This window comes from Zonotrichia leucophrys, chromosome 12 (assembly GCF_028769735.1).
Source record: "Zonotrichia leucophrys gambelii isolate GWCS_2022_RI chromosome 12, RI_Zleu_2.0, whole genome shotgun sequence".
Taxonomy (NCBI): Eukaryota; Metazoa; Chordata; class Aves; order Passeriformes; family Passerellidae; genus Zonotrichia; species Zonotrichia leucophrys.
The window spans coordinates 10,926,297-10,947,382 of NC_088182.1; the positions used below are offsets into that span (position 1 = coordinate 10,926,297).

Genomic DNA, 21,086 nt, shown 5'->3' on the forward strand with positions numbered 1-21,086 from the left:
GGGGATGGAGGGGGCTGCTGTTGGGACGGGGCCATTGTTGGGATGGATCCATTGGGATGTGGCTCTTGGGATGGGGCTGTTATTAGGATGGCGCTGTTGGGACGGGGCTGTTGTTGGGACAGGGCCATTGGAATAGTGCCATTGTTGGAACGGCACTGTTTTTGGGATGGTGCTGTTTGGGATGGTGCTGTTGGGAAGGCACCATTTTTGGGATGTGTCATTGGGATGGCCCTGTTGGGAAGGCACCGTTTTTTGGGATGTGCTGTTGGGATGGCACTGTTGGGATGGCACTGTTGGGATGGCACTGTTTTTGGGATTGCACTGTTGGGAAGGCACCGTTTTTGGGATGTGCCATTGGGAAGGCACTGTTTTTGGGATGGCGCCGTTCCTGCCGTGTATCCCTGGGACGCGCTGTGGCTCAGCTGCTCCCGCGCGCTGGCAGCGCTCAGCGCTGCTTTTCTTGGTGTGCCAGCAGGCACCTGCGTGTCCTCACAGATCGGGACGTGACTTGGAGAACAGCGTGTGCTTGTGCATTGAGGGAGAGATGGCTGCTGCTGAACCCAGCCTTGCCTCCTGCACGTGCCTCGCCCCATTTGCATGCGGAACACGCCGCTCTCTCCTTCCGTTCTCGCCTGCAGTTCTTTCCTCCAGGAGCAGATGTGCTCTTTCAGCTGTCCTTTATGCATACCCGGCCCTATCCGCTGCCCAGCTAACCACTGCTCTGCTTCCAAGCGCTGTTTCTTCCCCTGACAGTTGCTGTGTCCAGAGCTCATGTCTCAATGGCATTTCAGAACCTTGGTTAATAGAACAGTTTGAATTATTCAAGAGCTGGGAGCACATTTCTACTTAAAATTTAATTAGAAACCTGGCGTGTGTCATTTTACAATAAAGGATATTGTAATAGCATCCCTAAATTGGGCAGTCTTCTCCTGTCATGCAAAGCCTCTGTATGAGAGATGCACCCAACCGATGGAACTTACATGCTGCATGTGTGACAGATGCCATGTGATACGTTGTGGATCTGTATGATGACATCTGTTAGGTTGTTTTCAACGTATAAACCCATTAAACAGTTTTAAACAGCTGCTGTTTAAGGAAAAAAGTTTATAGTGTAAGTTTTCCTTATGTGAGATTTCATTCAGTGAAGTATAGCTCAGCATAGTTGGTAGCTCTGTCCCAGGCACACACTGGAAACACTGCATCAATCAAGGCACAGAACAGGATTGTTGTACTCCTTAAGAGAGAAAATTACCTGCTATGAAACGAGACCTGTGCTGGCTTCTTTTTGTCTTTACACAAAGATATTGGTCCTGAACCTGGTCCAGGTACAGGATCTTGCAGATAGACCATATCTCCTGCTATTCAAAAGCTGTATGAGTTATCTCCATCTCTCCTTTTTTTATGTCTATCTGAACTCTGGGTGGGGAGACTGCCCTGCCTTTGTGTGAATTCAAGGCTGCAAGAGCTAAAAAGCAATAACAATCTGCAGCTGCTGCCTTTTTTTTTTTTTTTGTTAAGTGCACAAAAAACATCCTTTAAAAATATTTATAGAAAACATTTCTAGGGCCACCTGTTAGTCCATTAAAAGTGAGAACAAACTCCCAGTGGAAGAGCACAGCTCAGACTAGGGCTCTGGTTCTCCTGAATAATGTGCTTTTGCTGATTTATGTTACAGAAGAGTGATTCTATATTGACATCAGTGAGCAGTAACCTTTGGAAGGGCCCTGACATTTGTCTCATTCTGTCTGAGGGTGCACAGAAGTGTGCATTTGCATGTGTGTCACCCCATGCACAGCTGCTACCCAGTGGAGCCACACGTGGAGGAGATGGATTAGGGGTCTGGTGGGAATGTGGATGCTATATCCTTATGGAAAGAAGCAGTGTGTGATTTGTACTGGCTTCTAAAAACAAGTCAGTGGAGCTGTGAACTTATTACTTCTGCATTCCTCCAGGCTTCCAGGGAACTCAGAAGCTTTTGTTGTAGTTTGGATTTGGCTGCTTTGCTTCACCTTCGGTAGAAAATTGGCCTGAGCCACAGATTAACTCAGTGGACCTGCAGGGTCTTGCATCTGGCCCTTCCTCTCCTCCTTTCCTTTCTTCCCATTTCTCCATCTTGTTTTGTGGGGAGGCTTCCAGTCCCCTGTGTTTCCTACTGTTACACAGATGTCCTTGGCAGCAGGTAAAACATCTCATCCAGCTTTAGGGCGAGAAGATGGGAGTCAATAGGGTTGTAGGCCTCTTTGAATCCCTTCTTTTTGGTGAAGGTGCATGGTGGTGTATCCACCCTGGAGTTCTCCCTGTTTGCAGCTCTCAGTGTTCTCCTTTGGCTCAGTCAGGATGCAGTGCCCCACATGTTCCTCTCTTCCAGTGAAGGCTCGAGTGTGAGGCAGCCTAATCATGAATTGCTGGGAAGTGTGGGCTCCTGAAAATGGACACAAGACCGTGAATGCCTCGTGCTTGAGGGCACTTGGTCCCTCTCCTGCCCTGCCCAACAGCTGAGTGCTCAAGGGTTGGAGTGCACCATCCCATTTCCCAGTGTTACAGTGGGCTGGCATGAATCTCACTTCATTAGAGCCAGGGACTGCTCTTCTAGCTCCAAGGTGGTTGAAGACCAAGGGATGACTGTACTGGGAGCTATCCAATCTAGTTTTTTAGATTGGTGATTTCCTAGGACAGCATGTGGTGCTTTGTGGGATGGGGGAGAAAATTGTAATCTTTTAATTATTCATAGCAATTAGCAGAAGGGATTCCCAAGGGAGTTAGGATGAGGGATAGTGGGACAGACTTTTAGAAAGACTATATTCAAGTAAGTTTTCTGACTAGATAATGGAATAAAATATGTTCCATCTATCTGATACTGAGATTCACTTCTTTCCATGATGAATTACTTGCCTCTGGCAAGAGAGATCCTGGTATCTCTCAGCCTTACTGAAATCTACTGCCTCTTCATCCAGACTGACAGCAGATCTGCAGTTCTTAATACCATCTTCAAGCCAATCATTAATGAAATGAAGCACCTGGTAAAGACTGTCTCCATAAGCAGCTTAGTGCTGAGCAGCCTCCTGCCCTAGCTCAGCTCCTGGGATGCCTCTTGTTTATGCCCTGGTTTAGTGTACAGGGACAGGGGTGATCTATCTTGGGACCAGCCAGCTCTGTGAAGACATTGCTGGCAAAGGCTGATCTGTGACAGAGGGTTTCAGGGCAGGGTGTTACTCTGGTGCAGCTATCTCTGACTGTGTTTGGGTGAGGATGGCTTATTCTGCCTGTATTGCAGTCTCTGTGCTGAGCTGGGATAAGGTATGAGGATATTTGGGAACAGTAGTCCTTGGTGCCCAGTCTGTACCTCAAGCAAATTCAACCATAATGTGGCCTAATCACTTTGCTACTTTGGGTCTCTCTTTTGACTGTGATCTCTTTTGTGTGTGTGGACTTGTCTCAGTGTCTCAGATAATAACCTCTCTTAGTGCTTCTGGAAGATTAGTATATTAGCCCCAACTGGCTTAATTCCAGCACCAGTAATTGTATTTTGCCTCTTTGAAATCCCCCTGTGGTTTCAATCAGCTGGAGTATGACTTTTTTGCAGTAAGCCTTATTGTTCTGTACTCCAAAAAAAGAGAGCAGATACAGTTTCAGACCTGGCTGCATTTTCAGTGGAGTGCACCGTGTGATTCCCAAAGTTGGCAGATGTTTTAGTGTGAATGATGCTATGTGTCGTGTTTGGAACCCAGGAATGGTCTTGTCTTTATTACAGGACCTTCTAGTTATCAGTAATTCAATCACTGGTTAACATGATCTCCCAGTTTAATCCAATAAACACCTTATGGTCAGGTTATATGTACTAAAAAAAATGAGGATCACCCTCTTCCTGAGTTGTCACAGTTGCTTTAAACAGTTAATAGCAAATAACAGGGAACCTTGTAGGGCAGTAACTGAGAGCAGCTCTTCTGAATGACAGAGAAGCAGAAATCTAATGAATTAAATTCTGGCTGGGGAATTGTGCTTTGGCACAGTGCCATGTCTTGGTCCATCTGGTGTCAGGGAAGTTCTGATACTGATTTTGGAGAAAGCAGGACATTGCCTGAATGGTGGCTTCCGCAGAGGTTTGAAGCTCATGTTCACCTCTCCCAGGGAAAATCATCTCCCCAGGCAAAGAAAATGGATCTGTGTGACCCAGACCTGGGTCTGCTTGGAGATGCAAAGGGCAAGACTTGGAAAGACTGTGAAAGATGGTTTATTTCAAAAATACTGCCTGAGGGGTTTTGTAAGAGAGCCTGGAAGGGAAAAGCTGGGTGATTGTGGGGGGCAGCTGGATGCTGCAATATGCATAATATCACCACTGATGGAAGCCATTAAGGGGTGAAGCTCAGGATGTGGTGGTAAAGAGGTGAGACAGAGGTGTGTAATTTCATATCAGTGGCCAGACTCCCAGGGGGATGGTGTGGCTGAGAAGCTCTGGGAGGGTACATGATGTAGAGCTGTGCCTGCCTGCTGCACTCCTCTGGTCCATCTCTGCTAGACTGTCTGCCAGAGGTGCTGGGACAGTTTCATCACTCCAGTGGTTGGTTCTGCTGAGCTGTCCCCTCTGTGATCAGGCTCGTTCCCTTGTGGCCTGGCTGCTCTTGTTTGTGGTGGGAAAGGGGCATGTGCCATGTCTGTGTGTGGCCACGAGCTCCTCTTGTGCTCCAACCTACTACTGATCTTGGTGGGGGACAGCAGACCCTGCAGGGAAGGAGCTGATGGTGGGTGCAGTTACTGCCTCCTCCCTCCTTGGGCATCCTTGGCCTTGGCAGAACTCTGCTTCCTCCCTGAGATTAGATGAGCTGATAAACGAGCCAGGCAAATCTGGCATTGCAGCCAGCTCCATAACACCTGTCTCCTTTAGCAGAGGACTCTGTCCCATTCCTGCAGCAGGAGCACAGGCTGCTGTGTCTCTCTGCCTCTCTGTTCCATGGTTGCTGTTTCTCCCCACACAAGTGGTGAGGAGGGAAGTGGTTGGCAGTGGCACTGGGAGGTGGGAAGGGCTGGGGATGCACTGCCACATGCCCAGAGCATGGGAACCAGGTGTGCTGGGTCTGCTGAAGGTAGAGAACAGCCAGGTGAGCCAGAGGGGTTGCAAACCACTGGCTGAAGGGGAGCTGCTACCTGAATGCTGGAAGAGATGCTAAAAGTGGGAGATGCCCTTTGAGTCCCCTGAGGGTTGGAGGGAAGAGGAATCAAGGGAAATGCTGAGAAGACTCTTCAAATGGGCAAGCCCTGCATTGCACAGATGAGTGACAGGCCAGCTGGTCTGGATGGAGGCTTGGGAAGAATATGCTGGGACCAGCTTAGGGGCTGATATCATACCAGGGAGATGGACAGGGTGCAAAACTTCCTTCAAATCAAAGAACAGGGGTGTAAATGAAAAGAAATATGAGTGCCTTAAAGTGCCTTAAATCTGATCTTGAGAAGTTGGCAGATGCCCTTGTTAGTGAGACAGGAGGAGCTGATTCCAGACAGGAACTGTCTAGCTGAAGAGCCTGGAAGGAAGGATTGACTCATCATAGTTGGCATCTGGATGTGGCACTTGGGCATATGGTTTAGGGATGATAATAGTGCTGCTGGGTTGATGGTTGGACTAGATCTTGAAGGTCTCTTCCAACCTTGATAATTCTGTGGTCCTTCCTAAACTAGGAAAGGGATGAACCCCTTTGGTAATGGGGTTATATGGAGAGATTCTTGTTTTAAGGAGCACAATCCAGCACCCCTGTGCAAGTTTCACTGTTCCCTACTTGAATCTGAGAAATAGCCTTCTCAGCATTTGAGAGGAGTTGAGCTTCTAATGAGTGGGGTCTTAAGACCAGACAGAAGGATGTTCCCAGCTTAACATGCAGGGTAGTGGGGAAACTGATGACAAGTGGGAATGTTAAGCCAGTTAGTAGCAAGTGTGAGGATTCCTGTGTCTGCTTCTACCCTGTTGATTTGTTGGCCTAGAGAAGCAGCTCAGGTTTCAATCTTTGGCTGCTTTGTAAGATAGAAATCTGCTGGGAGAGAGTGGGATGGTGCTAAACTTTCTTTGCCCAGAAGAGATGGCAGAGGCAGCAGTTCCTCTGAGATCTTTAGATCTTGTTGGTGGAAAGGCAGCACAGCTGCACCATGCGGGGCTTTCCCCCACGGGAGCCAATGAATCTGTGGCAGAGCACTCCAAGGAAAGGTTGAGTGTGTGACTGCAAAGGAGAGCTGACAGGCTGGGAGCATTTCTGCTCCTGTGGGATGAACCTCACGCTGCTTTTTCGTGGTTTGTTATTTTGCCGTGCCCATCTGCCTGTCAGTTCATGCTCTGCTCCAGGTGGAAGGCAGAGCACGGAAGAGAGAAAGGTGTAAAGGACTTGAGAATATCTTAGAATGTCTTTAGGCAAAGGAGATGGCAGATTGGATCACTGATCCTTGAAAACAACATCATACCTGACAGGGCCTTGTTTTGAAGGACAAACCCCTCACTTTTCACCCCCAGCATGTCAGGGCAGAGGGGGCTCTTGGTGCAAACCCTGAGTTATCCCTGCAGCAGAGGGAGCAGCAGAGCCCTGGGAGCTGCACTAAGCTTTACTATCTGTCTGAGACAGTCCCACCCAAACCACCTCAATCCCATGGCCTGTGGCTGTTCCTGCCGTCCATCCAGCAAGGCAGTGATCATGTCTGCAGACACTGGGATGTTACCTGTTGGGAAGATCAGTGCCAGGCAGTGGAGGAGAGATGGGGTTTTTTTGGTCTATGCTGCTGCTGATTGCTCTTGCCAGCCTCCTTGGCCTATGAGGAAGCATCAGCAGCTGGCTGTTGGGAAGCAAAAGTCTTTTAATCCTCAGTGTCTTTGGGTGGGGTGTCAACTGGAGGGCGCTCTCTAGTGAGACACAGCTGCAAAGCAACATGAATTCTGTCTGCCCTGGGCAGTGAATCCCAGCGGCCTCTTTGCAGTCAGAGCTGGGAGCCAGTCTCCACACCATGGCTCTGAAGGTCAGCAGCTGGGTAACACTAATCTTTGGGCAACATCTGGGAGGAGCTGCCGACACCTTGAAGGGAATGAGCTGTGGGTTAGGAAAGCCACTGGCCAGCTGAACAGGAGGATCTTTACACCTCCTGCCTGGGGCGGATGGAACAGTGTGGTTTCTGCTGAGGAGGGTTGGGCAGGAGTAGCAGGGCAGTCCTGATTGCCAGGGGTTGCCCAGGGCAGTGGGAGTGCATGCTGACATGGCCTCTCTGCCTGGGAGCCTGCACCCACTCGGGCAGCAGCGAGCAAGGGATATGTGGAGTTTTTTTGTGCAGATCTCTGTAAGGCATCCAGACAGCTGCTGCCCACTGTGCTCAGTGGAGCATCTGCTTTGGCAGGCAGGAGAGGAGACGGGAGCCTTGGGAATTTCAGACAGTCATTTACTTAATAACCATAGACAGAGCAGGGGGTTGATTTCTGGCTGTGAAGGGATCGTCTTCCTTCCCTTCTCAGTGAGAATGTGCTGTGCTTGGCTTGGGGAGAAAGGGAGTTAATTGGGATGCAGACTCCTGAAACAGAACTCCGTGGGTATGAGCAGTTTCTCAAGAAAGATGAAGGTTGATTTATGCTTTCTGGATTTGTGCCTGCCACCCTGAACTAAACATATCTGAACTTACAGATAAGTTTCTTTTCCTGAGTCCCCAGCTCCTTGTTAGCTTCCAGAAGAAACCCCAGCCTGCTCTGACCTTATATTTGTGAGCTGCATCTCCTTCAGCATCTGTGTTTGTCTAGCAACAACACTTCCATTCGTGATCAGAGCCACAGAATAACAGGGGCTGTAGTTGGAGGGAGGGGAGTTAGATTCAGCTGCTGTAGCAAAGTAAAACTAATTCAGATGTTTGTGGGATGGCTTTTCTGCTCTGAAGTGCTGTACAAACTAAAATTCTGCATTTCAAATATGCCCAGGTCGATTCAGAGTTTGGTGGTATTACTTGTGCCAGGAAGGAGGATTTGGTTTTCTGGTGCTTTAGTTTCTCTCCTGTAGTATTTCCCATTTAGCTTGTGGCTGACTGCTGCTACCACCCCATATCTTTCTCAGTCCCATCTGAAATGAATCTGTGGGTTCTAGCTGATTATAACACTCATAACCTCAACTTAAAGATGTCAGGTGTCAAAACTGTTACTTATTGTCAGTGAAAGTGCCTATGGACAGACAGGTGTGGAGAGAACAAAGATGGAAATTATCCCTTGGGAATATGGGTTTACTGGGGTGGGATAGGTAGATGGAGAAGTGCATGTATTGGATGGGATGGTTCTTTGCTGTGGCAGGCTACCTGTCCTTGGAGGGTCTCTGCCATTTGACCCCCAGCTGTGGCTGGAAACATAATGGGATATTCTCTGCCTCTCAGAGTTCTTAGTTCAGATGTAACATGAAGTTTTTTGGATCTCTTTTTAGATTATACCTTTCCTGCTTCGTCTCAGAAGGCATTGCCGAAACAAAATGGGACACAAGCAGACAACTGGGAAATGGCCACTGTCCAGCCACCAGCAGAATTTGTGGAGCCTGACTTACACACTCCTTTCTCCACACTAGAGGAAGAGGAGGGGCTGCTCCCTATTGACCACTCAAGAGGAGGAATGGAGAGCCTCCAGACCTCTGGGCCAGAGGTTACATCTTCTGAACCAGTGAACCAAGAGGACTCCTTCTCCCTTCCGTTTTCCACAGCCTCTGCCAGGCCGGGTGTTGTGACTGAGGCAGCCATAGGAGGGCAAGAAGAGGACTCTGTTTCTCCAGGCTTAGACCTTGGGAGCAGCATGGGACCAGGTCTCCTACCTGTGCCCTCTACTTTTTCTACTACAGTTGCTGCAAGATCTCCCATTGATTCAGAAGAACTCCTTGAGGTGACAACTGGAGACACTTGGGCTGTTGGGGGAGCAGATTCAGAGCTGGCTGTGGCTACAACAGGAGCAGAGCCTGCAGAGACCACAGTGGAGGCTGGTGGGGAAGAGCATTCAGCCAGGGAGGAGGTGTCAGAGCCCACGGTGGGGTGGGAGATGCTGGAGCCCACGGTGCTGACCGAAATGGAGCAAACGGTGGAAACGCCTGTGGGGACACCCTCTCCTGCAGGCAGCTCCCCAGGCACCCAGACTACTCCTGGTAGTGAGCAGCAGCCCTCTTCTGTGTCTCTGTGGGACAGAGCTGATGAGCCTGAGCTGGATCCCCTTTGGAATGACACAGAGCCAGCCACTGAGACTGCAGCAGCAGGGAGGAGCTCGTCACCCCCGCCTGGGGACGCCCGCATGGCCATGCTGCCCACGGAGCTGCCCTGGGACTCTGCACAGGTTGCACTGGGAGCAGGGGCTGGGCTGGGAGGTTGCAGTGGGGATATTTGGGTCCCCACTCCTGGGGAGTGTTTAAGCCTGTCCCTTAGTCTGACTGCTGGGAGTATGTTTTTCTGTTCACCCAGTCAAAGCTGAATTTTCAGGGAGTCATTCACAGCAGTTCTTAAGGGTATCCATCATCCCTGGCCCCTCACATCTTCCTAGCTGCACAAAATTCTGCTTCTTAAACAGAAGCTGAACACCTTTCTTCTGGGGCATGCACAGCAGAGAAAGCTCCTTGTTTCCTCAGCCTGCATTATTGGAAGTGTCAGGACAAACATGTCCCCAAGGATTTCTGGAAGGGGAGTGAGAAGAAAGTGCTGTTTTTACTACTGCTGCCTGCAGGGACCAGATGCAGAGCGGGTGGAGCAGAGTACAGTTAAATGTGAGGATGTGGGAGAGGAGGGGTGAACTGCAGTTCCTGAATCCAGCAAACTGGCAGCTGGTTAAGAGAAAATGTGTAGCAGGAGCTGACTGGTGAGAAAGCAAAATTAAAAGCTTTGCTTGGTACTTTCTGCCCCATGGTACTCAGGAGCCTGAGCAAGTGACTTAGTCCCTCTGTGCATCCTGTCATGCCTGCAAAGTGCTGCCCTCTCTCACCAGTTTGTTTAAGGACCACAGAGGCTCCTGGTTAGGTTTTGTGTTAAGTGCTGATAAGGCTGCAGGCTAGAGAGTTTTCCACTGAGAACGTGTGTCCTCCTTGAGTCTAGATAGAAGTGGAAGGTCAAGCTGAGCTGTGGCAAGCTGGCAGAGCAGCTTTGTCCCTGTTTTATGTCAGCACTGAAATGGTGATTGCTCCTTAGAACAGAGAGTTAAAGGACAGTCACATCCTTTGAGAAGTGCTTCTGCGAGTATGGCACAGTGCCCTGCTCCTGTCCCTTGTGTACCCTGTGCTTTCAGCAGCAGAGTTACATTCACACCTGAACCCAGCTGTCTTTGTCTTGTCTCTCCAGGTGATCTGTAAAGACTGGAGCAACCTTGCAGGAAAGAACTACATCATCCTGAATATGTCGGATAACATTGACTGTGTAAGTCAGTCCAGACAGATTTCATGGCACAGGGGCAATGGTGTTTGGGAAAGTAAAGGCAGGCACAGCTCCTCCTGTCTGCTTTCACCACAAAACATTTTAAAAGCACTAAATCTCAACATATAGAGGCTGTGAAGAGAAGGGGAGGACAGAAATATTTCTGTTCTCCAAAAGGGAAAAAGAGTGGGTGGAGGGAGATGATTTTGCTCCAAGTCTAGCACATGTCAGTTCCATATTGGATTTTTTACTAACTTCTGGCTGCTAGTCTGTGCCAGTCAGTACCTGGATTGTCATGAGACATGAGAACTTTTAACATTGCACCTCTTACAGGATTGAACGCAGTTCTCCTTCCTTCTCTTCCTTTTCCTTCCATTCCTTCCAGCATATAGTAACAATCCTCTGATGGCTCAGAGGAATAGGGACTCCCATTTGGACTGTGCATGGATAAGTATCAAGCAGTTATCACTAAATCTTCCTTAAGGGTCTCTTCTTCCAACCCTATTATCTTGTGTGTTATCTGTGTCTGTTAACCAGCCATGCTCTGCTAATCCAATGCCTGTCCATCCATCCTCATAAAGCTGCAGTTAATTCATGACCCCAGAATCCGTTGTGAATCGCTGATAAAAGGGCTTGTTCACTTCTGCTGGGCATTTAATCAGGCACTTAAAAACCAGTTGTGAAAGGCCTGGGGTCAAGGTGCCTTTCATAATTCTAAGAAATTATTATAAGCCTGACAACCTGAGGCTGAAATGTTTTCATTGAGGAATTGTGTTCTGGCCTCGTGCATCTGTACTCGTGCTTTGTGGGGCTCCTGCTGTGGGCACAGCCAGCTGGTTCTGTCACTGCAGGGTTGTTCTCTGGCACTGACCTCTTGCCACTACTGGTGAGTTCTTGGTTGGTTTGTTTTGCTTTTTTTTAAAGGTGACCTTTATGGGGACAGGGAAAATGGGGAAATTCCTATACACAGTAAAGCATGCCGATTGCTCTAAGAATAGATGAAAAGTCAGTCTTTTTCCTCCTAAGCTAGACAAACCAGTGTGGAGGGCTTTAAGTATCTCTGCTATGGTTCACAACTGTAATGCAGAAAAGGAGTCCTTGAAAACCAGAGTCCTTCTGCCCTGTTTCCTTCATGCCCCCATCACTCTCTCTCCCATCTCTGTGGACTTCAAATGCTAATTAATTTTGTAATATGTAGTAAATTCCTTTCTGTGGCCACTTGTGTTGTTTAAACCTCTGTAAGGGGAAGAACTGAAAAGCAGATGTGCAGATGTCTCTTGATCAAATTATGTCTTTGCTGTTGAATCCTCAGTTCTGCCTTGCTGGAGGAAGATGGTGCCCTGGGATAGGCAGGACTGAGCTGTTTTTCTACTTGATTTCATGTTTCAAAACATGTTTCCCAGTGAATGATTTGTGCTGTACTACCCCTTATTCAAAGGGACATTTGTCGACATACATATTTAACATGAGCATCTCATCATTCCCTGCCTCCCATTACCACTTTGCATGAGTGAAGCTGGAATCAAGCTCTTCATCTTTCCACTGGAGTTCATGCAGTTTGTTTCCTACCCTTGTTAATTTGCTCACTTTGTGCACCTCACCTACTGTCTGCCTGTCTCTTTTGTTTTTTGGTGTCTGTATCAGAACTCTGTGGTGTTTGGTTTTCTGGGGTTTTGAGGGAGAACCTGTGTTGCAAGTGCTGTTGTTTAAATTAGTGTGAGTGGGTATTCCTCACATATTTCAATGTTTTGGTGCCATGATCTAGTGTGTATTGAGTCCCACTGAAAAGCTGAGGGACAAGGAGTGTGCTTAGCTCCTTCCAGAAGGTTGCACTTTGAGCTTCAATACACTTCATAGCATCAGGCTTTTACCTGCTGCAGGAATCATATCTATATTTCTGGGTTAGGCTGGAAGCATGTTTGTCTTCCCAGTGGGCTTCAGGTAAGGGAATCACTTCAGTCTCACTCTGGGCAAACCTCTCACTCAACATACCTGGAAAGTTTGCCCAAGTGAGGACTGCAGGATCTGACCCAGCAGTGGTACCCGGCTATGCATTGGGAAGTGACCTCTACCTTGGCACAGGTGCATTCAGGCTCCTTCACTGCTCCCTCCTCTCCACCGTGGAGAATTGATCAGTGCTCTGCAACCTCTGCTTTCCCCATCAGCAGAAACATCTCACTTCTGTCCTCCTGCTCCTGGCTCAGCTGCTCCCCTTTCCTCTGCATGCCCCAAAAGAGAGCCTCAGACTTGCAGTGGGACCATGAGCTGCAGCTGCAGCTGCAGCTGAGCATCGTGGTGCTGCATCAGTGCTGCTTCCTCATGCAGCTCCTCCTGCCTCCCCATACCAAAACCCATCATTTCATGAGAGGAGGCACTGCCAGGCTCTTGTGATTCAGGCTCCAGTCATCGATGTCTTCTCCAATTAGGCCATTTTTGGCACAGGCCTGTGCCTGCCCTGAGCGCTTCAAATTGCCATGGCAACAAGAACTCTCCATTTTATTAATCATCTGTGTGGCCTTCAGGTTGGCATGGCAACTGGAGATGAGAATAGAAACACAGGAGTGAGAAAGCAGCAAAGGCGCCTGCTGAGGGATGGCTGGAGCACGTCAGGCTGAGCGGCAGCCCCTGACCCAGCGCTGGCTGTGGCCAGGAGCCTGGCTGCTTCCTTCTCACACCATCATGTTGCTTCAGGATCCCTGTGTGCCAGGAGAGCCTGGTGTGGGGCATTTGGCAGCCACGGGAGCTGAGGAGGAAGGTTGGTGCATCAGGAGGTGTTTGTGGCTCCAGCCTGAGGAACTGTGCAGCAGAGTGTTGCACCAGGTTTATCACTGCTGGTTTTTGGGCATGTGTGAGGTCTCAGCTGTACCAGCCCTGCAGTGCTACAGCTGCCTTGTCCCCACCATGCACTCACCAAGGTTCCTTTCCTGTGGCAGGAGGAGTTTCGGTTGGAGAGGGGTCCCCAGCTGTTGGCACTGGTGGAGGATGCCTTCTCCAGGCAGGCAGAGGGGCTGCAGGACCGCTGGCTCATCTCTCTGAGCAAACCCAATGAGAATGACAAGCACTTGCTAATGACACTGGCAGGGGAACAGGGTAAGTGCTGGCAGAAAGAGCCTTCCTGTGATGGGGAGTGTATTTAAGAGGCTCCCAAATGAAGGTACAAAGCCGTGTTGGAAGGAGCTTTTGCTTTCCAATCCATTTCAATCCCACCAGTTCTCAGTGTTCACTGGACCTGAGGGATGGAGAGGGACTGAGGACATCTTTCTTCACATCTGTCTTCTGGGTTGTCCCTCACTGCTTGCACAAAGCACTGCACTTTGCACTTCTGCACATTGCCTTCAGCTTTGCTGGCTCCCTGGATTGCCTTTTCCTGAGCATCTGTCAGGTTTCTCCTTATGTACTCCCCATCATGGTATGATATGACAGCCTGCTCTTGGTTCACTTCCTAACCTATCAATTCTCAAGTCCTGTCTGAACTAGGATGGTCCTCATAGTGCCCTCCTTCATCCCCAAAGAAACAAAAGCTGACAGTGACATGGGCTGGACTGGAATTTTACCATATCTTTATTCCCATTTTGGTACAGGGTCCTTTTCCTGCCTGCTTACTGACAGATGTTTCTAATGTTGACATTATGGCCTCTATGACCTTTGTGAAGCTGTCTCCATGACTTTTTGAGTGCTGCTGCTTGCTCCCAGAGCAGACACGGATCCTGAGAGCTTCTGTGGTGGTGGGGAGGGTACCTAGGTTGCTCTGCTATCAGTTCATCCCTGGATTTTTTTTACTCCTTTAAAGAGTATTTGGAGGTACCCTTGTCTGTGATGCTGTGTTCTTTCAGCCTCCTGACATAAAACACCAATGAACAAAACCGTGTGTTTCCCTGCCTCCATCCTGTTGGGGATTTTATACTGATGAATACATCTGACTGAGTAACTTGAGCTGAGAGCAGCACTGATCTCTTCCTCTACTTTACAGGTGTTATCCCTACAAAAGATGTTCTCATGGCACTGGGGGATGTTAAGAGGAGCTTAGCTGAGGTAAGAGCCTGTCTGCCTGCATCCGTTTAAGACCAGTTATACAATTAAAATAAGCAACTTGAAAAATGGGAGCATATCTCAGTCTAACCAAGTGCTGAACCCAGAGCAGGCAAACAGATGAGTCAGATGCTTGGCAAACTCCCTTCTTCTCTCCCCTGGTAGTAGCCAGGCCATCAAATTTCTGCTCCTTTTAATAGAGTAACTGTGGGTTATTCCCTCCCTGCTTTTCTGGCTTGGTTGTGAGACTGCTTTTCACACATTCATTTTGTTGGGATTCTCAGTGTCACCCCTTCCATACCATTGTCCAAACCAGTGTGGGTGCTGCAGGCCCTCACATTTGGCCCTGCTCACCCTCCAGTTGTTTTACACACATTGGCTTCTCTTGACATGCATACACACCTTCTACAAATCCAGAGTCTGCATTTCACTACTGAAACAACTGCCTCCACAAGGACAGGCAGAGGACCTGGGTCAGTGGATGCCAGACTCCTCTGCCATCTCCCTCTAGGCCTCAGATATTTCCTTCTAACCCTGGGCAGCTTGGAAGAGGATAGAGATGAGGACAAATCAGTCCCACAATCTCTGGCTTTGCCCCTTTGTCCTACAGGGTATGTAGGCACTGAGGACCTGATTCTGCTTGAGTTTTTTTGTGCCAGCCACTGGATTAATTTTGCTGAATTTAGCAGCAGGATTGAGCCACTGTCTTGCTGGCTGTCTGCTCTCAGGTTTTTCCCTGACCTAACAAAGTGGTGCAGTTAGACAAAGCAAATTAACTGCTCAGTGGTGTATTGATTGGCTTACACCAGAGAAAGTGCAAAAAGCAAACCCTGTAGAAATTGTGTGACTGAAGTATCAGCAGCTAGAGCTGTCCAGAAAGAAGGATTTGTGTGGATGCAAGGTTTGACTTTGCAACTGTGGCCCTGTGTTAATGTGAGTTCTACCAGAGCCTCCTTGCCCCATGTCTCTGCCTCTCTGGCTCTGTCAGTAATGAACCTGTTCACAGTGCTGCCCTTGCACCAGCATGAGATTGCAAGGAGGAGGGAGGATATTCTCTTACCTGTCACATTTACTACTGAATTGATACATAACCTGTTTCAAATCTGCCAAGTCTCTGGGACCATCCTGGGCTGTTTGCTGACAGCCACAGGGGGCCAGTTTCTAGGGCAGCTATTCCTAAGCTTTTAGACTCAGCGGGCAGCTTTCAAGACCTCGTAAAGACCACTATGCCCTCTTAGGACCTGAGCTTTACTGGAAACTTATTTATTAGTGTTACATTCTCTGCCAAGCAGTTACCAAAGCCTCAGCACACATCAGTGGTCTCTAGTTTGTTTTGGAGACTCTCAATCTTGGACAGTTTCTCCTTTGAAAGCCTCCTACACAAAGGTGTGATATCCTTGTGCATGTGAGCAAAATGAAACTGTGCCTACTGCCCCATTTGCTGATGCATCAGCTTTCATGGAAAATAGTGTTATGTATAGTTATGAGCTTTCTAGTAATGTAAGACTGTGTACAACCTGAGTCTCCAACCCTGGTTTTAGTTCCTCTGCCCACATTCATGGTCCTGTACTTGGACCCTGGAAAGTCTGAACAGGATTCTATCTGCCTGCAGGTCAGGACTTTTAGTGTACTGCTTCCTTCCTTCCTTCCAGATTGGTATCCAGAACTACTCGACCACCACGAGCTGCCAGTCGCACCCTAACCAGACGCGCAGTGATTATGGGAAGCTCTTTGTGGTGTTGGTGATCATCGGCTCCATCTGTGCCATCATCATCGTCCTGGGGCTCATCTACAACTGCTGGCAGAGACGCCTGCCCAAGATGAAGAACATGGTGAGCACGGGATGGGTGGAGAAGGTGGCCAGACTCTTAGCCTTGGGATGGAGGAGATTGGAAAGTTAAGAGAGCAGTTGTTTTCCCCTGTCCAATTATGGGATGTGGCTGGATACACTGCTGGAGCAGCAGTGGAGTTCATTCAGGTGTAAGAGAGATGCAAATGTGCTTAGGACAGCTCATTTCCACTCCGAGGGTTGGGCTGGGAATAAATCCACTTCTTCCCATTGACTCCTCAAAGGTCTCAGTGACCCTCATAGCCTGGTCTGATTGTGCTTCTCGGCAGCATTAAGAGCTGTCCCCCTTTGTCTCCGTTTGTGTCCTCTTGTCCCCGGCAGTCCCACGGTGAGGAGCTGCGCTTTGTTGAGAACGGCTGCCATGACAACCCCACCCTGGACGTGGCCAGTGACAGCCAGTCAGAAATGCAGGAGAAGAAGCCGAGCGTGAACGGGGGGAACACCATCAATGGCCCCGACAGCTGGGATGTCCTGATCAATAAGCAGGCCAGCGAGGATGTGGATGTGTTTGAGGAAGACACGCATCTTTAGAAAAAGAAAGGAGGGAACCACCCTCTTAAACACACTTGTTTTTCTCCTATCTTGACTGATGGACCATGGGATCAGGTGGCTTCTCAGGAACTTCATAAAACCTTTTGAACGTGTCTTTGGGCAAGTTTTCCCTATGGAAGTCCTGAGCCTGCATCTGAGGCTTGGAGCCAGGAGGATCACGGAACAGAGGGAAGCGGGAGGGGTGGGTTTATAGATCTCTGTGTGTGTGTTCCTATCAGTAGCACCAATGCTTTCATCACCTTTAAATGCACTTACTGTAGCTCTGTGGTAGTGGCTGAGACTGTCTGGATTGGAGAAACAAGCTGGTGGGGCTGCCTGCCACCAAGAGTCCAGATTTGGGGAGTAAATTCACTTTCCAAATACTGACCTTGAGACCACATTCAGTCCATGCAGGTGCAGTAAAACCTGTGCATTCTGGATGGAGGGGAGCCAAGATTCTGTCAATGTTCTGGGCAGAGTTTACATTCCCCATGTGAAAAACAGGTTTTTTAGTGCTCTAGCATTCAGCTACTAATTGTATGAGAGCTGATGTTTACATTTGGGGAAAATACCCCTCCCACCACTCCCTGCTGTCATCTCATTTCACCCCTGGTACCACTAACAGCCCCACTCCTTTTTTCAGCTCCACAACTCCAAGCTGAGCTTGCAAAGTTTGAGCACTTTACCCTTGCTTGACCAATTGCAGAGAATTCAGTGCCATGGTGCAGCATTTTAGATGAAAATGTGCTTTAGGTTGGAGCGTTGCTCAAAAATGGTGTTTACATGCCTCTTTCACAATAGCCTGGGAAATCAGCAGGAAAATATCCCTTGTCTTGTGTAAGTTTAAACTGACTGGCCTTTTTCACTCGAGTTCTATTTCACAGGTTAGTTTCATTTCAGTTGGTCATTTTGCAGTAAATATAAAGACTATGTGAAACTTTTAAAATAGGGAAACAAGTAATGTTCTCATCCTTTTGTTTCAATTTCAGCATCTTGCCCTGAGGGAAGGGTGGAAATGTTTAATACCCCACAGGTATAAATTGGGGTAACATCTTTAAAATCACTGCATTTAAATAATGTAAGAACCAGTTCTGATGAGATGGGAATCGGATGTAAGAGCTCCCCAATGGATGTTTCTCAGGCATGCCTCAGGCAACTTTGAGGCTCCAGCTCCCTGAAGATGTGTGCTGAAGGCACGTGAATATGTGTAACTGTTCTCTGAGCCCTGCCTAAACTACTGTCAAGCCTGAAATCCCAGAACATTTGTTTCTTCTGTCAGTGAGGGACTGAGGGACTTGCTTCGGTCAGAGGCAGAACTTCTCTCCCTAGTGGTGGTGATCTGCATGCTTGCTTCCTGCGAGATGCAGCTTCACACTTGGTCTTGAAGGGAACCTTTGTACACAGAGGCCCCAGATGTGCAGCCTGTAAATCTGTCACTGTAGGTATAGAGACCTCTAGCATGTTCCCCCGGTGGGTGTGCCTCAAGTCAAGGTGCCAGAGTCTGTTGTTGCAGTTTGTGTAGCGCTTTGCATGCAAACTGCATCACAGATCACCTCGATGGCAGACCACTCTGATACCAGTTTATTAAGGATTCAAGAAAGGTGATAACCTTTGGTTTCCTATCCAGATTCCAATTTTCAGTGGTTTTAGCCTGCCTCCATATCTTTCCTGGTGTTTTGTAGCACACAGTGATCATCAGCTCTTTTTGTACCTTGGTAGGGTTGCAGAGATGCTCAGAGTTCCTTCTCCTGCCCCAGCAGTTGGTAGTGGGGGACAGTCCATGGATGCAGACAGCCATACATGGCCCTGTCTGACCACCCCTCCCTGGGTGGCTCCTGCTGAGTTTGATGGGTCTGTGCAGTAAAACTGCACAAGTCCATTGGCTGTGTTGAAGGCACTTTGGGGCTCAAAGGATTAAATGCAAGTTGTTGTTATGGTGAGTAAATTAAAGCATGGAGTTAAAATTTGAGGTTTTATAGCACTTAGCATAATGGGCCCTGGCATGCCCGTGGCCTTTAGGCAGCTGCACCGTGTAAGTCTTTCCAAGTCCAATAATCCTCCTCAAATATGTTTTGAATGCCCAATGGCTGTTAAAAAGATAATGCCACCAATCAGATGTGAATCATTTCACCCACAAATGGCTTCCTTGGTGCATATCCCTGCTAAGAGCTACTTTGCTGCCCTGTTTTCTCTCCACTATCCTAATTCAGAGAAACAACAAGGCACTGATAAAGCAATGCTTCTGGCTGGGCTCAGCACCTCCCAATCTCGTGTAAAGTCTTCAAACTTTAAAGAAACCAAGGGGTTATGTGGGTTCAATAATCAGCTAGCAAGTTCTCCTAATTTCTCTTCTGGCCTCTCATGGCCTGGAGGATTTTCCAGAGATGCTCTTCTCTGTCTGGAGTATCCAGGTAATCTGAGAGACACTTTAGGGGGGCTGTTGAGGCTGAGGACATTTTTCTGCTGTCTCTTACAGGGTGCACCTGGCTGTATGTTCCCAGTTTAGCTTCAGAAATCTACTGGTTGGTAGAATTTCACTTTAGTCTGGTGGTACTTTTTATCCTCTTACAGTTTGTTTTTTCTCTGTATCATTTTTTGCACTAGGCTGATCTTGTCAAGTCGATTGCACTGTTGTCCCTCTCCTGCCAGCCCTGCAGAGATGGGTCATCTCTGGGGACCTGCAGGCTGGGAAGCACTGTAGAGAGGCTCTCGGTAGCCCACTTAACTCTGTCCAGTGCTTGCATTTCCAGCTCTGCACAGGGAGGATGTAAAGAGGAAGAAAACCTTTGTCTTAGCATTTGTAACAGGAAGCTTTTCTATCACCCTAATGTAGTTAAACTTCTTTTTAATAAAAACTGTGAAAGCTGGACTTCTCAGAGCAGTGTGCCAGGTGACAGAGCAGATGGAGGAGACAAAGCAATTCCTGGAAAACTTACTCAGACATCACCATAATTCCATCTACCAAATGCTTGGTCGCACTGACACCTGGTGGCGGTTGGGATTGGAAACGAAAACTTAAAAAAAAAAAAAGAAAAAAGAAGAGAACTTTTCTCTTAGCTTTGGGTATTTGTTTCCTGTGACTTGCCTAGGATAACCTGCTTTATTCACGAGGGGCTGCAGGACTCGACTGTGAGCAGAGAGGCTTGTACCAGGCATGTCAAGGATGGTTTGTGTGAGGACATCCTTGTCTGCAAAGTAGTGAGATGGGACATTCCTTGGAGTCACCAGTATAGAGGCCCTGGGTAGCAACACAGGGTCTCAGCTCCATCTTCCTGCTTTGTGTGCCACTTGCTCCCTCTGCTCCTTGGGACCACAGCTAGAATGCAGAGACTCTGCCCTGGAATAGAGGTGGTTCTTCAGAGAGAGCATCGGGTGCTGTTGTGAGGAGTGCAGTGCCTCGGGGAGCACCGGCAATAGCATCGTCTGGATGCACGGCCAAGAACAGAGAGGCTCTCCATCTCTGGGGGATCACAGCCAGGTGGGATCTGGGATGGCCAAGCTGCAGATTACTCCAAGGTGTCACCCAGAGATCTGGAACTGTGCCTGTAACATGGAGTCTAACATCTCCTGGGACTCTGCACCCTGCACACCGCCTTGGGGTGTGTAGAGTGGAAAGAAACAATGAGGAGTGACCCAGTAATTGTGCTGTGAAGGATGTAATGCAGCTTGAGGATACAGTTCAAGAGACACTTTAAGGATCCCTCTGGCAGAGGATATGGTGTGAAATGAAGGAACATTATCCTAAGGACTATTGCAGCATTACCTTAGAGCATTGCAGCAGGGTCCCACTGCAGCCACTGCCATCAGCAACTTGTCTGTTCCCATCTGCCTTTGCAGCCATGCAGGAGCACATCTGTCCTTCTCAGCAGGTTTGGGACAGCTCCAACAGTCAGACACAACAAGCACCTTCATTTGTGCTGGCTCATGAGAGCCTCATGGGCCCATCTAAGCTGACAGCCAGGCTTTGAGCCGTTCTCAACACCTTCATTCCTGCTGGACACAAACTGCAAGCCCTGGCAGCTGCTCAGGATTGCTGCGGAGAACACTTAGAAACACTTGTGTCTGGCCCTGGAAATAGCAGGGTTGTGGTTTTGTTTTCTTTGCAATAAAACACACCTTCTGGGTGTCTGAACACTGACCTGAGTGCAGTGCTTTGCTTGGTTAGATCTGCCTGAATTCATGTCTGCATCTCATAATGCAGTACTGGCCAGGGTTTCTCTGCCAGGATGGGGGTCAGCCTGACCTCCCTTACCCACAGTACACTCCTTAATTCACAGATTCCTGTGGAAGCCCTGAGCCTTGCCAGGTG

The 21,086-nt window shown here is 48.6% G+C and overlaps 1 protein-coding gene across 1 annotated transcript in view; it reads left to right on the forward strand.

Annotated features, from left to right (window-relative positions):
• Positions 1-20,915, forward strand: part of PODXL2 (podocalyxin like 2) — a 32,714-nt gene extending 11,799 nt beyond the window's left edge. The window contains exons 3-8 of the mRNA XM_064723796.1: positions 8,418-9,304; positions 10,297-10,371; positions 13,302-13,458; positions 14,339-14,400; positions 16,050-16,229; positions 16,568-20,915. Of these exons, the coding sequence (XP_064579866.1) occupies positions 8,418-9,304; positions 10,297-10,371; positions 13,302-13,458; positions 14,339-14,400; positions 16,050-16,229; positions 16,568-16,777 (1,571 nt within the window). The 3' untranslated portion in view covers positions 16,778-20,915. The remainder of the gene's footprint in view (positions 1-8,417; positions 9,305-10,296; positions 10,372-13,301; positions 13,459-14,338; positions 14,401-16,049; positions 16,230-16,567) is intronic.
• The last annotated feature ends 171 nt before the right edge of the window (positions 20,916-21,086 follow it).